General features: G+C 64.2%; 1 protein-coding gene across 3 annotated transcripts; it reads right to left on the bottom strand.

Annotated features, from left to right (window-relative positions):
• Positions 1-882: 882 nt before the first annotated feature.
• TNNI1 (troponin I1, slow skeletal type) lies at positions 883-12,615 on the bottom strand. Of its 3 annotated transcripts, XM_067027081.1 has the most exons (9): positions 12,483-12,566; positions 11,958-11,999; positions 9,378-9,416; positions 6,609-6,650; positions 5,708-5,839; positions 3,717-3,806; positions 2,391-2,567; positions 2,043-2,152; positions 883-1,212 (listed from the first exon to the last, which is right to left on the bottom strand). In XM_067027081.1, the coding sequence occupies exons 5-8, from the start codon at positions 5,831-5,833 to the stop codon at positions 2,045-2,047; spliced, it is 501 nt and encodes a 166-aa protein (XP_066883182.1). In that variant the 5' UTR covers positions 5,834-5,839; positions 6,609-6,650; positions 9,378-9,416; positions 11,958-11,999; positions 12,483-12,566; the 3' UTR covers positions 883-1,212; positions 2,043-2,044. The 3 variants fall into 3 exon arrangements, with proteins under 3 accessions (XP_066883182.1, XP_066883175.1, XP_058915518.1); XM_067027074.1 differs by lacking the exon at positions 11,958-11,999 and having other exon boundaries at positions 12,483-12,615; XM_059059535.2 differs by lacking the exons at positions 9,378-9,416; positions 11,958-11,999; positions 12,483-12,566 and having other exon boundaries at positions 6,609-6,713.
• Positions 12,616-18,752: the final 6,137 nt, after the last annotated feature.

Raw genomic sequence — 18,752 nt, 5'->3', positions numbered from 1 at the left:
AGCAGAGGGTAGAACAGCGACTCCCAGGCAGGTGGAGGGCTCTTCACACAGCCCAGCCTCTCCTGGGGCCGGTGCCGGGCGGCCAGAAAAAGCCAAGGGCTGGGCCGGGGGCCAGCTGCTTCCTCGCAGGCATATCTCAGGAGTCACACGGCACTGCCCAGAAAAGCCAGGCCCTGTCTGGCCCAGACGTTGGTGTCTGCTCCACGGGAGCCGCCGTCCTCCGTGTGTGTGGAGCGGTGCCCCCAGGCCCCCCATTCCACCCCGGCAGACTTGCACCCCTCACTGGGCTGTGGTCCAGATGTCAGTGGGATGGAGAAAGGACCTGAGCTGGAGGACAGACAGGTGACTGCCCCCGCTTGGGGCAGCATCAGCCCTGGGGGACATGGTCCGTCAGAAGTGTGAAGGAAGGGCGGGGAGGGGGGATGCGGGTGGACAGGGCTGGCCCAGGACCCAGCGGGAGAGCCCAGGGCAGGCGCGAAGAAGGAGCTGCCTGGTGGCCGGGGTGGAACCGCAGGGCATCTCCCTGGCTGGGCCCGGTGCTGCACAGGGCACCGACCTGAGTGCCCGGCCCCGAGGCTCAGGTACACCAGGGCGCCCGGGAGAGGGGAGCCGGGGCAATGGCCCTGTGAGAGCAGCAGGGCAGGGGCTGGGAACAGAGGGGCCCCTCGACAGCTGCAGGTCCGGCCGGGCTGAGCTGAGCGCCCCGGGGGTGAGGCTGTGCTGTGTGGTGCCACCGGACCAGGTGGAAGGGGGACCGGGGACACCTTGGCAGGTGGCCCTCCGTGCTGTGACCCCGGCTGCCGCCTGAAGCCCGGCACAGCCTCCCTCACGGGCTCCCTGCCCTCCCCCTCCCCCAGGCGCTTACAGCCAGAGCTGCAGACGTGACCGGGACACTGGCTTTAATAGAGAGGCTGTGCCGCCCACGGGCGCCTGACGTACAGAGTGGAGGGTGCATGCCTCCCCGTGGCCTGGGTGCCCCACGGCGGTCAGGAGCCCCAGGGAGCCCGCCCGCCAGCCAGGCGAGGTCTTCAGACGCTGCCGTTCCTCCCCTCTTGTGTCTGTTAATCCCAGTTCCCCCGGCAGGCGCTCAGGCTGGAGGGGAGGTGTGGGAGCGGGGGGCGCTCTGCAGTGCAGGGGGTGTGCTGAGAGGCCGGCGGGAGGGGCTGGAGGAAGGGACCGGCAGGGCACCCGGAGCACAGCTTGGCCAGCTGCCTGTGGGACAGAGAGGCGGCAGCCCTCAGTTCCCAGGCCTTCTCAGCCCGGCACCCGGGCCGGGCTGCTGACCACAGGGGCTCCTACGAGCCTCAGCTCCCCACCCCCTCACCGTTCCTCCCCATGGGGCCCCTCCCACGTGTGGCTAGTCCCCACCTCTGAGCTCTGGTTGCAGGGCAGCCCCTGACACGCCCTCCTGCGGCTGCAACCCCATCACATCCTCGGAGAGCCTGCCCCTCCAGGAGGCTTCTCAGCCGGACAGGGCTACCGGACGGACCCTGCCCTGTTGCGTGTGCCCCCCGCACGCCCACGGAGGGCTTCACGTGTCCTAACGTTGCTGCATTTCTCCAGCAGCTTCCTCGGAGGGTGGGTGGCCGTGTCTCCTCCGAATGGAAGCCCCCCGACCAGTGCTGGGCACTTTGCAGGAGTCCCCGGGAGGCAGTTAAAAGTGCCTTAGACTTGGGGAAAGTCAGAGCTGGAAGGCCCCGGGGGCCGTGGAATCCAGGGGTTCTCAGCTCTGGCATCAGAGTCACCCAGGGGCTGATCGCACCCCAGAGTCTCGGGTCCGGCGGGCCTGGGAGGGCCCGGTCACCTGCGCCCCGGGTGATACACCTGGGGGATCACGGAGCCGATGCGACCCCGGTGCCGCAAGTGAGGAGGTGAGGGGCCCCGAAGCTGGACTGATTCACCCACCGTCTCGGGGGGGCCGGGACTGAGCCACCCCAGGGCTCCTCTTCCCCGCCCACCCTGCCCAGCGCGCCGGCCGCTGTCCTGGGGTCCCCGCCGCCCCGCAGACCGGGGCCTGGGAGCGGGGGGCCGGCTCCACCCACCTCTACTGGGCGGTCGGGGACTTGGCCGCGTCAAACATCTTCTTGCGGCCCTCCATCCCGGACATGGCCTCCACGTTCTTCCTCCAGTCGCCCACCTCCACGGGCCGCTCCTGTGGGCGGCCACACGGGGGGCCCTTAGCGCCAGGCCCTCCCTGCGCGGGAGCAGCTGGGCGGTGGGAAGTCAGCCTCCCCGGAGAGGTGGGGCGTCCCAGCCCTCGTTCTCCCACAACAGGGTAGTGAGGCCTCCCCTGGTCTCCCAGGGGTCCCGGAACGCTCTGCCAGCTGGCGGGGCTCCTGCGGGGGCTGCAGGGCTGGCCGAGGCCGCGTCGGGTGGGGTCGGGGGCTCACCTTCTCCGTGTCCTCCTTCTTCACAGACTTGAGGTTGGCGCGCAGGTCCATGGACACCTTGTGCTTGGAGCCCAGCAGGGCGCGCAGCATGGCGTCGGCCGAGACGCGGACGCGCCGCAGGGGGGGGCGCTTGAACTTCCCGCGCAGGTCCAGCACCTTGAGCTTCAGGTCCTTGATCTGCAGGGAGGGGCCAGCTCAGGGCTCCGGGCCCCAGCCAGGCCCTCGGGGACGCCCAGACCCACTGTCTGTCACCTTGCAAATGGCCACCTCTGTTCTATCCTATTCTGTTGGTGCGGGGGTGAGTGGGGCCCGGAGAGGGAACTCCGTGGGCCGTGGCGGCCAAGGAGGGAAGAGGCAGAAGTGACATTCGGAAGCCCTGTTTGCAGTGGGACGGGCCACTTCCTCTTAGTCCCGCTTCTAACCAGTCCCTTCCCAGTGAGCTTTCAGAGCAGCTCATTGAGGGCACAGCCCTGGTCCAGCAGGATGGATAAGCCCCGTGTCCGAGCCCCCCGGGGGACTTCCAGGGTGCAACCTCAGGAGGAAATTCTGGGGGGATCCGTGAACCCACAGACCGTCATTCCTGCTGGGGAGAAGTGGGAAGGAGGGAAGGGGCTCCGGTCCCTCCCCACCCCTCTGCTGGAACAGGTGCCCACGCCAGCAGCAGGAGCCCTGTCCCCGGCATCCTGCCCACCGCACCAGCGCTGGGTCTGGGTGGATCTGACGCCCCGCGCCCCGCGCCCCACGCCGGGGGAGTGCTGAGTGACTGGAGTCAGGGGCAGAGGCCAGGCCCATCCCAGGTCCACCGCTGTGTGACTGGGGCCGAGTTTCTCAGCCTCTCTGAACCTCAGTGTCCTCATCTGTCAGGTGCACATAAGAACACCCACTTCATCCACAGGCGAGCAGGGAGGATCAAAGGGACGATGCACGTGGAAGCCATTTGAAAGGTAAGCTGTTCTTAACAGGCCGTGATTATTTGTGGGGGTGAATAAAAGGGGTGGCTTCCCTTCCACTGAAGAGCCCACCTTATAGGTTGGAGGAAGTCTGTGCTTTTCAGCTGTGTGAAAAGCGTCCCCTTCTCTCTGCCCAACTCCAGCCCTGGAGGGTGGAGGGCAGGGACCAGAGCTTCCTAAGTGCGACTCCCCAGACCCGGCAGTGGGAGGGGGGCGTGGCCCACAACTGCCGCGTCAATGCCCACCCGACACCCCCAGACGTCACCCGCCACCCACCTGAGCTGCACCGGCTGCGCCCACCTCCCCACATACCACCCTGTCCCACCCAGCCAGCCGGCTCCAGCTGTGCCCCTGCCACCCCCCGGCCCCGGCTCACCTCCCTGGTGTTGTGCAGGCACTTGGCCTCAATGTCGTATCTCTCCTCGTCCACCACCTCCACCTTGGCGTGCAGGTCCCGGCACAGGTCCTGGGGAAGCCGGGGAGTCGGGAAGGGAGATGAGGGAGCCGCTCAGCCCCCAGCCCCCCTTTTCCACCTCCCAGCCGGGTGCCCGGCCCCTCCTCCACCTCGGCAAGACCTGAGCTACGAAAGGGGCTGATGGACCCCTTCGCTCTGGGTGGAAGTCCTCTGTTTTCCTTTCTGAATGTATTTATCGCTAAAAAGTTTTCTTATGATAAAAGGAATGTAAGTTAATTGTAGAAATTTTGAAAATTATATATTAAGCAAAAATAATAAAATAAGGGGACTTCCCTAGCGGTCCAGTGATTAAGACTCTGTGCTCCCAATACAGGGGACACAGGTTCGATGGAGCTAAGATCCCGCATGCCACACGGTGCAGCCTAAACAAACAAAAAAAAATACTACTACTACTAATAATAATAATAATAAAAGAGGAATAATTAGTGATAATAATAATTATTATTTAATTAATAATAAAATAGGAATTATTACCACCAGGCAGTAATAACATAGGTTTCCTCCCGGAGGTAACCATTGGTGACATGTTGGTCTACAAATGATGGGACTTTCCTGGTGGTCCAGTGGGTAAGACTCCGAGCTCCCAGTGCAGGGGGCCCGGGTTCCATCCCTGGTCGGGGAACTAGATCCCGCACGCCACAACTAAGAAGTCTGCGTGCCACAACTAAGAAGTCTGCGTGCCACAACTAAGAAGTCTGCACGCCACAACTAAGAAGTCTGCGTGCCACAACTAAGACCTGGCACGGCCAAAATAAGTAAATAAATATCTTTTTTAAAAAATGGTCCCTGGGCTTCCCTGGTGGCGCAGTGGTTGAGAATCCGCCTGCCGATGCAGGAGACACGGGTTCGTGCCCTGGTCCGGGAAGATCCCACATGCCGCGGAGCGACTAAGCCCGTGAGCCATGGCTGCTGAGCCTGTGCGTCCGGAGCCTGTGCTCCGCAATGGGAGAGGCCACAACAGTGAGAGGCCCGCATACCGGAAAAAAAAAAAAAAAAAAAAAAAAAAATGGTCCCTGACTTAACGATGGTTCAGCTTATGATTTTTTTGCCTTTATGATGGTGCGAAAGCAATACAGATTCAGTAGACACCATACTTGGAATTTTGAATTTTAATCCTTCGCAGGCTAGTGATGTTCCGTGCTGGGCACTGCAGCCCCAGCTCCCGGGCAGCCCCGCGCCCACGGGGGTGACCAGCGACACACTTAAAACCATTCTGTACCAGACAACCGTCTGCTTTTTCATCGTCAGTGAATCGCATGAGCTCCTCGGCTCTTTATTAGAAAACAGGCTCTGTGTCAGTTGATCTCGCCCAACTCTCAGCTACCGCGAGTGGTCCCCACACGGTTAAGCTGGGCCAGGTGCGCTGTGATGTGCGCCAGGTGAGGCGTAGACGGTGCACTTTGGACCTACGATAGTGTCACCTGACGACGGGCTTCTTGGGACGTAACCCCCTCGTGAGTCAAAGGAGATCTGTGTTTCCTTCCAGTCCCTCCTTCACTCTGCTGTCACTGGTGTTTAAACTCTTACCAATGTTATAAAAACATTAAAGGCCTGTTTGCAGGGGACGGACGGGCAAGTCTGGAGAAACGGGCCCCCCCAAACGTTGCCCAGCTCCCCGCTCTGTGCTGTCACGCGGGTCTGACACACGCCCTGTCCGCTGCTCAGCACCCACCTCCCCCAAGCAAGCCCCTTCTCCCTGCTGAGGCTCCCTTCCCGCCTGTAAAACGGGACCCAACGCCCCACCCCAGCCCGACCCCGCCACACGGGGCTGTGAGACTAAAGGGACCAGGTAAGGGAGGAGCCACTTGTAAAGGACGGAGCTTTGAGCCGGCCAGTTAGAGCTCCTGCAGCGGGTCCGGCGGTCCCGTCGGGGGCCCCCCCACCACGCGCACCTGCAGGGCGCTGAGGGACAGGCCTCGGGTCTGCAGCGCCGGGATGCGCTCGGCCAGGTAGCACTTCTTCTCAGCCTCTCGGTCCTCGAGTTCCTGCTCCCAGCACTCCTTGGCCTTGGCCAGCATCAGGCTCTGCGCAGGACAGAGTGCACTGAGCGGGGCCCCTCGTCCCCCACCTGGCATCGGGGCACGAAGGGAAGGCGGGCCCCGACTGCGAGCTCCGCCCGGAGGAGGCCCAGACCAGGCAGCCCTGGGCGCCTGGGAACAAGGCGGCCGCCAAGAGTGGGAGTGTGCGCGCGGCCACGTGAGACCAAAGCCCGGGGGCCACACACGAGCACGTGCTCTTGACCCCGGACCTCACTGTCCTTCAGCCTGCCTCTTACCACTTCTCATCTTTTGGGGCCCCGAGCTCCTAAGAGAGACTCTCTTACCAGAATAAAGCATGCCCTCTGGCCCCACCAGGGGTCCCACCCTGAAGTCGGTCCCGCCTCGTGCCAAGCCCCGGCTGGGTGCCAGGACCAGAATTCCGGTTCCCACAGGCTGACCACGGGCTCCGGGCTGGGCCAGACTCCCTCCACCCCCTCCCCCTCCTCCGCCCCCTCCTCCTCCATCCCCTCCTCCTCCATCCCCTCCTCCATCCCCTCCTCCATCCCCTCCTCCTCCTCCATCCCCTCCTCCATCCCCTCCTCCATCCCCTCCTCCATCCCCTCCTCCATCCCCTCCTCCTCCTCCATCACCTCCTCCTCCGCCCCCTCCTCCTCCTCCATCCCTTCTCCTCATCCTCCACCTCCTCCCCACTCTGGTCTCCCTCCTCTTTGACCTCCCACGACCCTCCCCCCCAGAGGTTCACTGCACCCCTCTGTCTCCCCGGACACCTCCCCAGAGCCAGGACCCCGCTCACCTTCAGCAGGAGTTTGCGGGAGGCAGTAATCTTGGGTTTTCTCTGAGGAGAAAGAGGAGGAGAGGCGGGTGAGGTGGGGGCTGCAGAACCGGAAATCTGGACCAGGCCGGGATGAGCGCCAGCCTGTCACCATCCTTACCCAGAATCCTCGCCTCAGGGTCCCTTAAAAGCTCATCTTGTGATCGCACCCCTCAGATTAGAGACTCAGCTCCCTGACCGAGGGGCTGAATCCTGCAAGACACTGTGTGGGTCACGGGGTCTGGGCACCCCCTTCCTCATCTGTGAGTCAGGATGCTACACCCACCTTACCCGGTCCACAGAGGAGCTACAGACAGAATGAGATCATGGGTGAGCAGCAGCTTCGAGCAGCGCGCATGAGGCGTGCCGCCTGGCGTTCTGGGGCAATGCTGGCTCACGTCAGAGAAGTAAGCCGTGAGCTCCCTCAGTAAAGAAGCTCATCTCTTTAGACGTCAAAACTTTTCTTGATGTCAACACAATCCATATAAATTGCTCTCAGTTATGAAAACAATATTTTCTCTTCTTATTAAAAATGCTTGACACCTCTTGCTGACTAGATACATCCTAATAGGTCTTGGCCCTGTGGCGGTGTCCCCCAGGGAAGCGACAGGGGGACTGCTCCATCCCTATCTCCGAGGGCTCCTGTCTCCTCCTGGACACAGGCGGTCACTTCTCGTGCTACTGGTGACCGCCCCCACCCCACTCCGCAACTGCAGCTACTCTGCTGAGCCCTGGCCACAGCTTGGCTTTGCTATTATTCTTTTTTTTTTTTTTTTTTTCCGGTACGCGGGCCTCTCACTGTCGTGGCCTCTCCCATTGCGGAGCACAGGCTCCGGACGCGCAGGCTCAGCGGCCACGGCTCACGGGCCCAGCCGCTCCTCGGCACGTGGGATCCTCCCGGACCGGGGCACGAACCCGCGTCCCCTGCATCGGCAGGCAGACCCTCAACCACTGCGCCCCCAGGGAAGGCCGGGGTTTGCTATTCTTGTGTGTAAAGTAGAAGCAGTCGGCTTGGAGCCGTCCCTGGAGAAAGTGAAGGGGCTTCCGTGCCTGGGACGTGCTTCTAATGCAGCTATTCAGGGAGCTGTGTCTTTTCCTCTCCGAAAGCCTAGGGTTTTGCTGTGTGTCCTGTCCACGTGGTTGCGAGGAAATGGCCTGTTGCTATGAGCATCACCAGCCGGGGTTTACACTGTCATGTACCCACAGAAATGTCTCACCGTCTCCCCACCACCGGGGGAGATTTTGGCCACCTCGTTTTCCATCAGGCACCTGGGACTCACTTCCATATGAGCCTCAGTGAAACTCAGAGGTTCACTCGACTATGGAAAAACAGAATCTCTGCTGAGTGTCCCGCCATCCCTGCTGCTAACTCCCAGCCTGGCAGCCCTGAGTCCACAGTTCCCCAGCTGCAGTCCCCACCCCGGGCAGGCGGGCCGGGCGGGGCGGGACACAGGCTGTGTGTGTCCTCAGCAGCCTAAACAGACCTGGGCTGTGTCGGGGGCAGGGCTGTCTAAGACCCGAGGGGAGGGCAAGGATCCTCTTGGTCCTCCCTCAGTGTCCGGTGGTGGGCGGGGCTGGAATAACCCGAGGATGATCCCCTCCCACCTTTCCAATGTAGATCTGCAAGGACAGGACGGCCCCCTGAGCTGGACGCGCTTCTCAGACCCGGCGAGGGAGAACGGCTCTGTGGTCAGCAGGGGTGCAGGGCCACACCGCCTCTGTCTGGTCCCAGCCCCAGGACCACCTTCCAGGGACGTGACGCACTGGGGCGCCCCCTCCCCGGACCTTGAGGAGCCCCACGTCCAGAATCTTCCCCCAAGGTTTATATTCTCCAGGGAATTTGCTCAGCCACCGAGCACCCTCCCCAGGCCTTGACCCAAGCTCTCTCTCCTCAAATGCCCACCCTGCCGTCAGCGCTCTAACGTCTGCCAGCACAGCGACACCCCCGGTCTTACTCACCTCGCTGCAGGCATCCGTCACAGGAAGGCCAGGGTGGGCGGGGGGCGGGGGGAGAGCAGAAGACAGAGTGAGTGGGAACGAGGCGGAGCGTCCACGCGACAGCAGACCGCGTGGACGGGCTGGGGGAGGGGCGCGGGCCAGCGCACCAGAAAGGAAGCAGACATCGTGCCGGGGGACGCAGAATAGAATAGAAACCCTCAGGCCCTGTGGGTTACTGGAGGCCCTTTTGGGAAACACCCGCCACTGTACACTGGGGAGGATGGAAACCTCAAGGTGGGGTCCTAGGCCGTGAACACTTCCCTCCCGGGCGGGTAGGTACCTCCCCAACGCTTGTTCATCTACTGGGTGATTAAATCGTGGCCTGGGCCTTGTGATCCGTCCATGTGATCAGTGCAGACAAACTCTGAGACACAGGCCAAGAGGGTCTTCCGGCAACAAACTGGGAGCCAGTTCTGCTCAAAGCCTGGGAGGACACATGGACCCCGGGGACCCCGGCTCTCAGGACTGTGCCTGTTTTTGGATCTGGTCTCCCGGGGAACTGCTTCAGGGACCGAACAGATGGTCTGAAATCTGCAGCAACGGCCGCTGGCCGGTTCATGCCTTCCTGGGCGGCGCGGCGGGGCGCGGCGGGGCGGGGCGGGGCGGGGCGGGGCGGGGCGGGGCGGGGCGGGGCCGGGAGGCAACACTACTTACACTTCCGGCATGATGGCGGCGCAGGGCAGGGCGGGGCGGGGCGGGGCGGGGCGGGGCGGGGAGGCGGGGAGGCGGGGCGGGGCCGGGAGGCAACACTACTTACACTTCCGGCATGATGGCGGCGGGGCGGGGCGGCACCTGGGGCAGGAGGAACCATGGATGAGGGAGAGTTACAGCTCCTGCCCCCACCCGACCTGGCTGGGCCGTGGGGCTGTGTCAGCCGCCCAGCCTGGCAGAGAAGGTCCCATAGCAGAAAGGAGAAATCAGACATATCGCCTTCCAGCGGGTCAGGATGGGATAAATACTTGTCCATTTACTCGTTTTTCTCTCCATCATTTACTCATTCATTCACAGGGGAGAGAAACCTTACAGAGGCAAAGAAACAAGATGAGAATCAAAAGTGGTCCTGCTGGGCAGGTGTGTAGGACCAGGATCTGCAAACTACAGCCCACAGGCCGGGACTGGACTGTTTGCTTAAACGACTGTAAAGCAAAGAAGAATATGCGTCAGAACCTTACGTAACCTGCAAAGCCTAAAATATTTCCTATCTGGCCCTTTCCAGAAAACGTTTGCCGACACCTGTGGGGAACCGAGTGGGACGCGCAGAAAACGCGTCTGGAGCTGGGGTGCGGGTGCTCGCTCACGGGGCCTCGAATGACAGGGTGAGACAGGCTGTCCTGTGGGCAGGGGTGGCCGTGGAGGTCTCAGGGCAGGGTCTGGAATCGCGAGCCCGGGCCGCAGGCAGCCGCCACACGGCCCACCTCCAGGGGGCGCCGTGCGCATGGCTGGTGACAGGCTGGGACAGGTCCGTGAGGGGCCCTGCGGGGGGTCAGGCCAGGAGTCAGGGCAAATCCCTGTGTCCCCCTCTGGCCTTCACCCTAAGGCTCTCCGGGCCAGCTTTTCCCTCTGCAAAAGCAGGGGTTAGAGAACTTGTTTTCCATTTAATATGTGGTTCTTGAACCCTTTGTTCAAAGCAAGTCCAATCAATAGGGCGGCTGGCGCTGGTGGAAGGGGCGTTAGCCCAGGACCCCCGTGCCCCTCCGTGAGGTCCTCTGCCCGTGGAGCACGGTACGAAGCCCCCTGACCTGTGACCCTGGGGCCCCTTTTAGCCCGAGAGTCTGGGGCTCAGGCCGAGGAGGGGGTCCTCGAGCCGTAGAGGGGGATGCTCCACGGCCAGGCCTGACCCCCGCCCCCGCCGGCCCGGGCTGGACAGAGAGCATTCCAGTGCAGGGGGTGGGCACCGGCCAACGACACGGGGCGGGAGGGGCACGGCTGGGGTGGGAGCCGGTGTGCAGGCCGGGAGCCCCGAGCTGGGTTATGAAGCGAAGGATCAGGGAGGGGATGGGGCCAGGGGAAGGCTGAGCACAGGGCCAGGAGTTTGGATCTGGTCCAGAGCCTGGTGTGGGTAGGGTCAGGCTGACCCTAAAGGAGACGTGCAAAGTGACCACCGTCACCTCCTCCAGAGCCGCCTCCGCCTCTGCCTCGATGCCACCCTTTCCCCTAGTGCCCGGAAGCCTGGGTGGGGCTCAGCCACCCCCCCAATCTCCCATCCGAAAGCCTTAACCACGCCCCATCTGCCGCTGCCTGGGGGTGGGGGGAGGGCGAGGCCCGGGTGGAGGGAGTGTGACCAGAGCTTCAGCTGTCACCCTGGGGCACAGAGGGGAGTAGAAACAGTCCACACATTCCCGAGATGCTTGGCTGCAATGAGATTTTATCGCCAGCTGTTTATTCTAGGGCCGCACTCCTCTGAAGACACCGAGGAGGTCCAGAGAGGAAGGGTAGCTGGGGAAGAGCCCTCCCCACCCCGGGCCCATCCTCCGTCACCAGGCCCCCCGCAGCACGGTCCCCGGGGGCACAGATGTCACTGAGGAGGGACGTGCTCGTCCTGGGGCGGGGGGGGGGCTTCTGGCCGTGTCCACACCCCCTAGACAGCCACTACTTGCCCGGCCAGGCCAGGCGTCCTGCTGAGGACCCTCCGGACCCGCCCCCGGCCTGCCCGCTGACACCCACCAGGCCAAGGGGTCCCAGCCTTGCGCTGACACCCACCAGACGGGACCCCTCGACAGGCCCCCTGGGAGACGAGCAGAGACAGGATGAGAACTCAGAATGGAGCCGGCAGCCCGGAGGGTGGGAGAGCCGCGCTCCCGGCCCCCCAGCAGCAAGAGGGAGATAACGGGACCCACAGTGGGAGGTGGGGGTCCCTGGGCTGCCCTCCCCCAGGCCCCATGGGTGGGACAGAAGGCCAGCCGGGCCGCGAGACCGAGACTGAGGCTATGTGTGAGTGTGTGTACGTGACTGTGTGAGCAGGCTTGCGTTCCTCCCCCTGCTTGCCCGCACCCCCAATCTTGGACCTCAGTTCAAGGGCGTCCCGGTCCTCCCTGACCGGCTGCTGACAAGGCTTGTGCTCCCAAGGCTGCGGTTGCGGACCCCCCAGCACCCTGAGCTCTGAACAGAAAAGCCCGCCCACAGCTGCTGGGGACAATCTCCCGGCCCCGCCCCCCGTTAGAGAGCCCACCCGCCACCCGCCACCCGCCACCCTCCCCCCGCCACCCGCCTCGGGTCCTCACTGAAGTGCTCACAGGCTCTCGAGCTCCCAGCCCAGTGCTGTGCCCCCTGCCTTCCCCCAAGAGCCCCCCTTCTGCGCCAGAGCCGGGAGGCTGGCTGGCGCTCTGCCCGCACCTGCTCTGTCCACTGTGCAGACGGCAAAGGGCGCCAAGCGAGCTGTCAAAGACAAAGAACAAGAGGCAGGACGGCTTCCCCAGTCGGTGGCGGCGGGCGTAGGTGCAGCCTTCCAGCCCCCGAGTCCTGTCCCCGCTCCTTCCTTCTCCTGCGACCCGGGCGTCGCCCCCTGCACCGCTCACCAAGCTCCCCCTCCACTTCCAAAGGCAGCCCCTCCGCCCCTCTGGTCCCCCACGCGCCCCTCTCCCTCCTGGGACGGCTGGACAATCCTCGAGGCTCTGCCCGGGGGCCCCCCGGGCAGCCTGGAAAAACCTGCTCACGGCTCCAGGCGGGCAGGCGGCTCACCTCCAGCCACAGCCTCGCAGGGCGGAAGCCGCCCTGCAGGACTAAATGCCAGCAATTGTCTTAGGACCGTCCACCGACAAACCCGGTGGCACAGGCGAGACCACCTTCTTCGCCATCCGAGCCCTTGCTTGCTCCTGAGTCCGGAGCCCCAGCTCCACCGCCCGCGCGGTGGACACTCACCTTCCCGGGCCTCCGTGGGTGAGATGGTCTCGCCTCGTGGTTGACCGCAGACTGTGGGGGGCAAGCAGAGGGGAAGCTCTGAAAACTACAGCCGGCCCGCGGCAACTGGCGGGTAAAAATAGAACAGACACGCAGCCCCTCCCGCCTCCCCGCCCCCTCCCCTCTCCCCCACCCCCGCCCCCGCCCCCCCCCACACACACCTCAGGAAGGGGACACCGCAGCTCGCACGGCAGCCAGCGGGCTTGGAGACACACGCGTGCCAGGCTCAGGAGGACACGGAGCCTGTGCACACAGCGGCCACCACCTAGGGGACGGCAGCCCCGGAAAGGGGGAGTGGACAGCAGACGAGATGGGGCTCCGAGCAGGGATGGGGCCAGGGCCCCGGGAGGCCCCGGGGGAAGGGGGGCCGTCTTGCTGGCCCTGCGTCTCTCGCAAGAGAATGTGGAAACCAGGTCCCGCAGCCCAGGCTCCAAGAGGGCAAAAGGCTTGACGTTCGGACATCTTCTGAGGCTCTGGTACACGTGCACCCGGGAGACGCCCGGACCTGGAGGTAAACAGTGCTGAGGGGGTCCAGTGAGGGTCCTGGGGCTGAGCTGACCTTCAAGCTCGTGGCGTCTGAGGGTCCACAGAAGCTCTGCACCCTCTCCTGATGGGTTTCCCAGGTTCCAAACGGCGCCCCACACCCCGTGCCTGGAACCTGGTGAAACTAACTCCCTCTCTCCCCTGACCCACCCTCTGTCACCAGCCACGTATGCCAACAGCATCCAGGGGGCTGGTGTGCAGGGGCTGCACCTGTTTACTGGCTATTTTTAGGGTGATGGATGAACACCTAATACCCACGCTGTGGTCAGAGGAAGACAATGCCTGCTATGTTAATCCAGTGGCTATTATTGTTGGTCAACTCATGGGCCGGGAGCCCAGGCTGGGGCAGGGCAAGCAGGACGCTGACCCCTCTCGGAGGCCAGGAGAGGCCTTGCCAGCAGCAAGAGGCTGGCGAGCTCTCGCCAAGCGCCAGTCGGGTGGGGACAGAGCTCGTGGACAGGGGCGTCCTCAGGGGACATACCCAAGTGCCATGGAGGGAGGGGTAGAGGCCCCTCCCTCTGGGCCAGCAGAAGCTGCTCTGATTTGGCTTTGGTCAGGTCACCTTTGGGAAACCTCCATGCAAGAAGGCTGCCAGGGAGAGAGAACGGGGTCTGGGAGGTTATATGGGGGGGGCGGGGCGCAGGATTCCAGGTGGAGGGGCTGGGATGGAAACCAGAGGAGCAGCTGGGGATAAGAGGAGTCTAGGGGCCGGGGATGAGTCTGTGGGAGTTTATTGAGTTGGTTTATTAGGTTTAGAACTTATGCAATAACTTTCATACAAAGCCTTAATATGTGCAAAACCAAAATGAATCGTCTGCGTGGATTATCCCGCTTTTTGAAAAGGAAAAACAAAGAGAACAGATTGACAAATAGAAGAGTGAAATAGGGGCAAGACAACCTAAAAAGTAGGCGAGCAGATGACCTCAGACAGACATGGTGACTGGGACCCTCCCGGCGGACACTCCCCTCCGCAGGGACCACAAGGAACCGCGGCCTCGGCGGGGCTGGATTCATCCTCAGGCATCACGGGGACCCCCGTCCAGGCCCCCGTGTCCTGACTCCACCCTCAGACCCACACGGGCCTGCAGCCCCGCTCAGCCACAGAGGGAAGGAAGCCCGTGCCCTCACGCCCACCCACCTCTCCCGGGCCTCTCCTGCTCTCCGCCCAGAGGTGGCCTTCAAACATGGGGCTGTTAGGCCCTGTTGCTCTGGCACCTGCTCCTCTGTGTGGGGTGGGCGCAGAGGCCCCGGAGCCCACCCGCAGGCCCGCGACCTCCGGCTGCAGGCTGCCCACACCCAGCTGTGAGGGCCCCCGCTGGAATTCGCAGCCCCAAGACCCCTCTCTCTGTCCCAGTGCCTCTGCAGCCTGTCCATGCGCTTGCTTAAAATTGTCCTCAAAAGGTCCCCCCACCTCAGAGCTCATCTGCTCAGGGGCCAGGTCAATCCCCTCCCATCCTGCCTGCGGACAGGAGCCGTCCCTGGGGCCATGAGGCCGAGTCTGGCACAGATGCGCCTCCCCAGACACAGAGCCAGAATCAGGGTCTGTGGCCTGGAGAGGCACAGAATTCCCTGCGGTCGGCTGAACAGTGCACCACCCGCCCCCCCAAAAAACCATAATGTCATGTCCTAATGAAAATGGGACTATGTCACCTTCTAGGCAAAAGGGACTTGGCAAATCTGATTAAATAAGGAGCTTGAGTCGGGGAGATTCTCCTGGATCGTCCACGGGGGCCCCACTTAACCACACAGGTCCTTAGGAGACAAAGGCGTGAGCATCAGGGTCAGCGGGCCAGAGAAGGGAGGATGCCGGCTGTGAGCAGGAGGGGCCCCCGAGCCCAGGCGGGCAGGAAACAGGCTCTCGCTTAGAGCCTCCAGAGGGAGCAGCCCGGCGACGCCTTACCTTTCAGCCCAGTGAGACTGACTTTGGGCTGCTGACTCCAGAAATGTGAGACGCTCAATTTGTGTAGCTTTGCAAACAGGAAGGAATACCCTCCGGCAGGCTGGGCAGGGCCCGTGGTCACGGTTCAGGCTGTGCTTGGGGCAGCCAGGAACACCGTGGGCTCGGGGGGCTCAGAGAGCAGGGCCTACCCAGGCCCGGCGACCTCCCACGTTCCCGGCCAGAATCCAGCACCCCGCCCAGGGCCTGGCCTCCCCTGGCCACAGCTCCGTACGTACCTCCGAGAGGATCATATAGGATGGAAGCCCGTCCAGCCCGGTCACTGTGCCCGAGAGAGAGAGAGAGGAGGCTGCGTAGTGGGGGCCAGGCCTTCCAACCCCCAGCCCCGGGCTCCCGTCACACAGCCGGGAAGCCAGTCACCTCCGGACCTGAACTCTAGCACGGTTCGCACCCGAGCACCACGTCCTCTAACCCCGACACTGTAACCCGACCGACTCCAGGGCCCACAGACCCCTCCCCGCGGATGCAGCGCCCCGCCACACACACACCCCGCCCCCAGTACCCAGCGTCTCGGCCCCTCTCAGGCCTGCCCGGTTGTTCCAGAGGGTGAGTAATCCACACGTCTACACCGCGGCCCCAGCCCTGACCCCTAGAACCTCGTCCTCTGTTGGTCTCCCGAGGCGGCCCCTTGCCCTCTAGAAATCCATTTCGTGCTGTTTTGTGTGAGATGCTGAAACAGAGCTTATCCTGTGCCTACTCCAGCCTCATCAACAACCCCTGCTTGGGCCCGGGGTAGGGGGCTGGCCTCAGGTCCCCTCCCAACATTCACCCCACCCGCGGCTGCAGGCCGTCCACGCCCCACCCTAAGACCCAGCTGCACGGGGTCCTCCGAACCCCAGCTTCCTCACCCACAAACTGGGTTTACCGTGTACGGTGGCCGGGCCGGGCCTCGCATCCTCGGGGTGAGGCTGGCAGCCTCCCCTGGGCTCCTTTTTAAAGTCCGGGGGGGGGCTTGCCTGGTGGCGCAGCGGTTGAGAGTCCGCCTGCCGATGCGGGGGACGCGGGTTCGCACCCCGGTCCGGGAAGATCCCACGTGCCGCGGAGCGGCTGGGCCCGTGAGCCATGGCCGCTGCGCCTGCGCGTCCGGAGCCTGTGCTCCGCAACGGGAGAGGCCGCGACAGTGAGAGGCCCGCGTACCGGAAAATAAATAAATAAATAAATAAATAAATAAAGTCCAGGGCGAGTCCGCGGCAGCCACGGCCAGAAGCCGGGCCTGTGTGACCCGGGTCCCCTCAGATCTGTGACTTCGCGGCTCAACTGTCACACCAAAGGGCTGAGGACCAGCGGGAGGGGCTGCTCGGGAGGGAGGAGACCCGCAGGGGGTGCAGCCTCGGGCCGCGCCGCGGGCTTCCAGTGTCACTCTCGTCCCCCAGGGTGGGAGGCCACGAGGCGAGGAAGGAAGTGTCTGACCGGGGGAGCAAGGCTCGGTGAGGCCGTGGGTGGGGGCCACGGCCCTCCCCTCAATGGCCGACACCCGACAGCCGGGCTCTGGTCTGCAAGGCGGAGGAGCCCAGCTTAGCAGGGGCCGAGGCCCGGCCCACCTGCCTTCCTGCTGCCAGGGGTCCCTCAGTGACGGCCCGCGAGCCCCTCCTGGCTCCTCCAGCCACCCCCACCCCCGGCTTGAGCCCCCCAGCCGGTCCGGGGCCGGAGCGGAGGAGGTGAGGCTGGCGTGCGCAGGCGCGGCGGAAGGAACGAAGAACCGGAAGGAGTCGCCCCTCTATTTTCTGCCGCAGAGCGCGCTCCCCGCCGAGGCCACTGAGACGCGTGAGTGGCGCGCAAGCTCAGAGGAAGTGGCTCCAGCAGGGTAGCGTCTGCACCTCGTTTCCTCACCTGTGAAATGGCGGTAAAGCGCCCACCTCGGGGGTCCCCGCAAGGCTTAATGAGGCCACCTGTGCAGAGGGCTTTGCAAACGCTCAACAAACGTCAGCCGCCCAGCAACAGCCTGAGGCAGGTGCTGTGATGAAGTCCATTTTATGGATGAGGAGACGGGGCCCAGAATGGTTGAGCAACTCCCTTAAGGCCCCGCGGCGGCGGCGACCAGCACCCAGGCCTCTCTGCTCCCTCACCAGCCCCGCCCTGCGACCTCTGGCGGTAGACAGGGGCCACCGCCACTGCCGGAATGTGCTGTCCCCAGCCAGCGCGCTGGCTGCAGCAGACCCTGGGCTCCCAAGCCCCATATAATTCATCCCTGCACAAAAACCACAAGAGATGTTTTGCATTCCCCACTGATTCTCTGCCTACCCCTGAGAAGGGGCCCTTCCCTCCCCTCCCGGGAGGCCTGGGGGGCCGGTGACCGACCGGGAGATAGGGGGTGAGTCCCTGCTCAGCTGGACGTCAGCATTCCTCACTCCCTCCTCCAAAGCCTGCGCCCCCCCATGTCACCCCCCCACACCCAACTCCCTCCATACCCGCCCCCCAGTGATGGGGCCTCTAACCTGTATCTGTCCCCTGAGGATACAGCCCAGGCCTCCGCTGGCCCAGTGGATGGAGGGCGTTCCAACTCCCGCAGGGCTTGGTCAATGCAGATTTGGGGTCCCTGGCCCAGAGATCCTGATTCATCAGGTCCGGGCTGCAGCCTGGAAGTTTGCATTTCTAACAAGGTCTTGGTGATATTGCTGCGGGTCTGGGGACCACACTTGTAGAACCCCTGTAGGTAAACCGAGTCGGCACCCCCAACCTCACCCCCCGGCAGACTCAACCCTGGGGCTGCAAGTCTGGACTTCAGCCGGTGCTGCCCGCCTGCCTGCCCCCCGCCACGGAGCCCGTGAGCCGGGCACAGTCAGCCCGGCCAAGAGCTGCCCTGACCCGTCTCCTGCCTTTGCCCCCGACTCTCCAAAGCCTGAACTCTGGGGGCGCCCACAATCCCTGCCGTCGTTCACTCGTTGATTCCTTCATCATACCTACGGGAGGCCCCCTGCATCCCAGGCGCTGACCCAGGCCTGGGGTTCCGTAGCAAGCCTGGGACCCTGCCCCACTGCCGCCGGGCCTAGAGGGTGCTCTTGGGTGCCCCGACAGCCCCCTCACCGCTTTCACTCTGGTCCTCCTTCCCAGAAGTGATTTTCGTCTTCGTCAGAGGGATGAACTTAGTCCCACAGCTAAGAGGGGAGGCTGAGTCAGTGGGGACAGAGTTCCAGCCTCCCTGGGACCAAACCTGTGTCTCCTGCCCGGGGGCCCCGAGGCGAGGCCCGTGTGCCCAGCGGCCATTCCACACGCCCCCTGGGCCCTGCCCCTCCTCCGGTCACCACGGCACAGAAAATGGCATAGCCACGCCCAGGCGCCGGAGCGGAAACATGAGGGCCAGCCCCCACCACCCCCCCCCACCCCCCCCACCCCCCCCACCCCCCCCACCCCCCCCCACCCCCCCCCCACCCCCCCCCACCACCCCCCCCACCACCCCCACCACCCCCCACCCCCCCACCACCCCCACCCCCACCACCCCCCCACCACCCCCACCCCCCCCCACCCCCACCACCCCCCACCCCCACCACCCCCCCACCCCCACCACCCCCCCACCCCCCCACCACCCCCCCACCCCCACCACCCCCCACCCCCACCACCCCCCCACCCCCCCCACCCCCCACCCCCACCACCCCCCCACCCCCCCCACCCCCCCCACCCCCACCACCCCCCCACCCCCACCACCACCCCCCCACCCCCCCACCCCCCACCACCCCCCCCACCCCCCCACCACCCCCCCCACCCCCCCCACCCCCCACACCCCCCCCACCCCC

Source organism: Kogia breviceps, chromosome 1, assembly GCF_026419965.1.
Source record: "Kogia breviceps isolate mKogBre1 chromosome 1, mKogBre1 haplotype 1, whole genome shotgun sequence".
Taxonomy (NCBI): Eukaryota; Metazoa; Chordata; class Mammalia; order Artiodactyla; family Physeteridae; genus Kogia; species Kogia breviceps.
The sequence above is the reverse complement of the archived record's forward strand: the minus strand, read 5'-3'. Positions and strand labels throughout refer to the sequence as shown.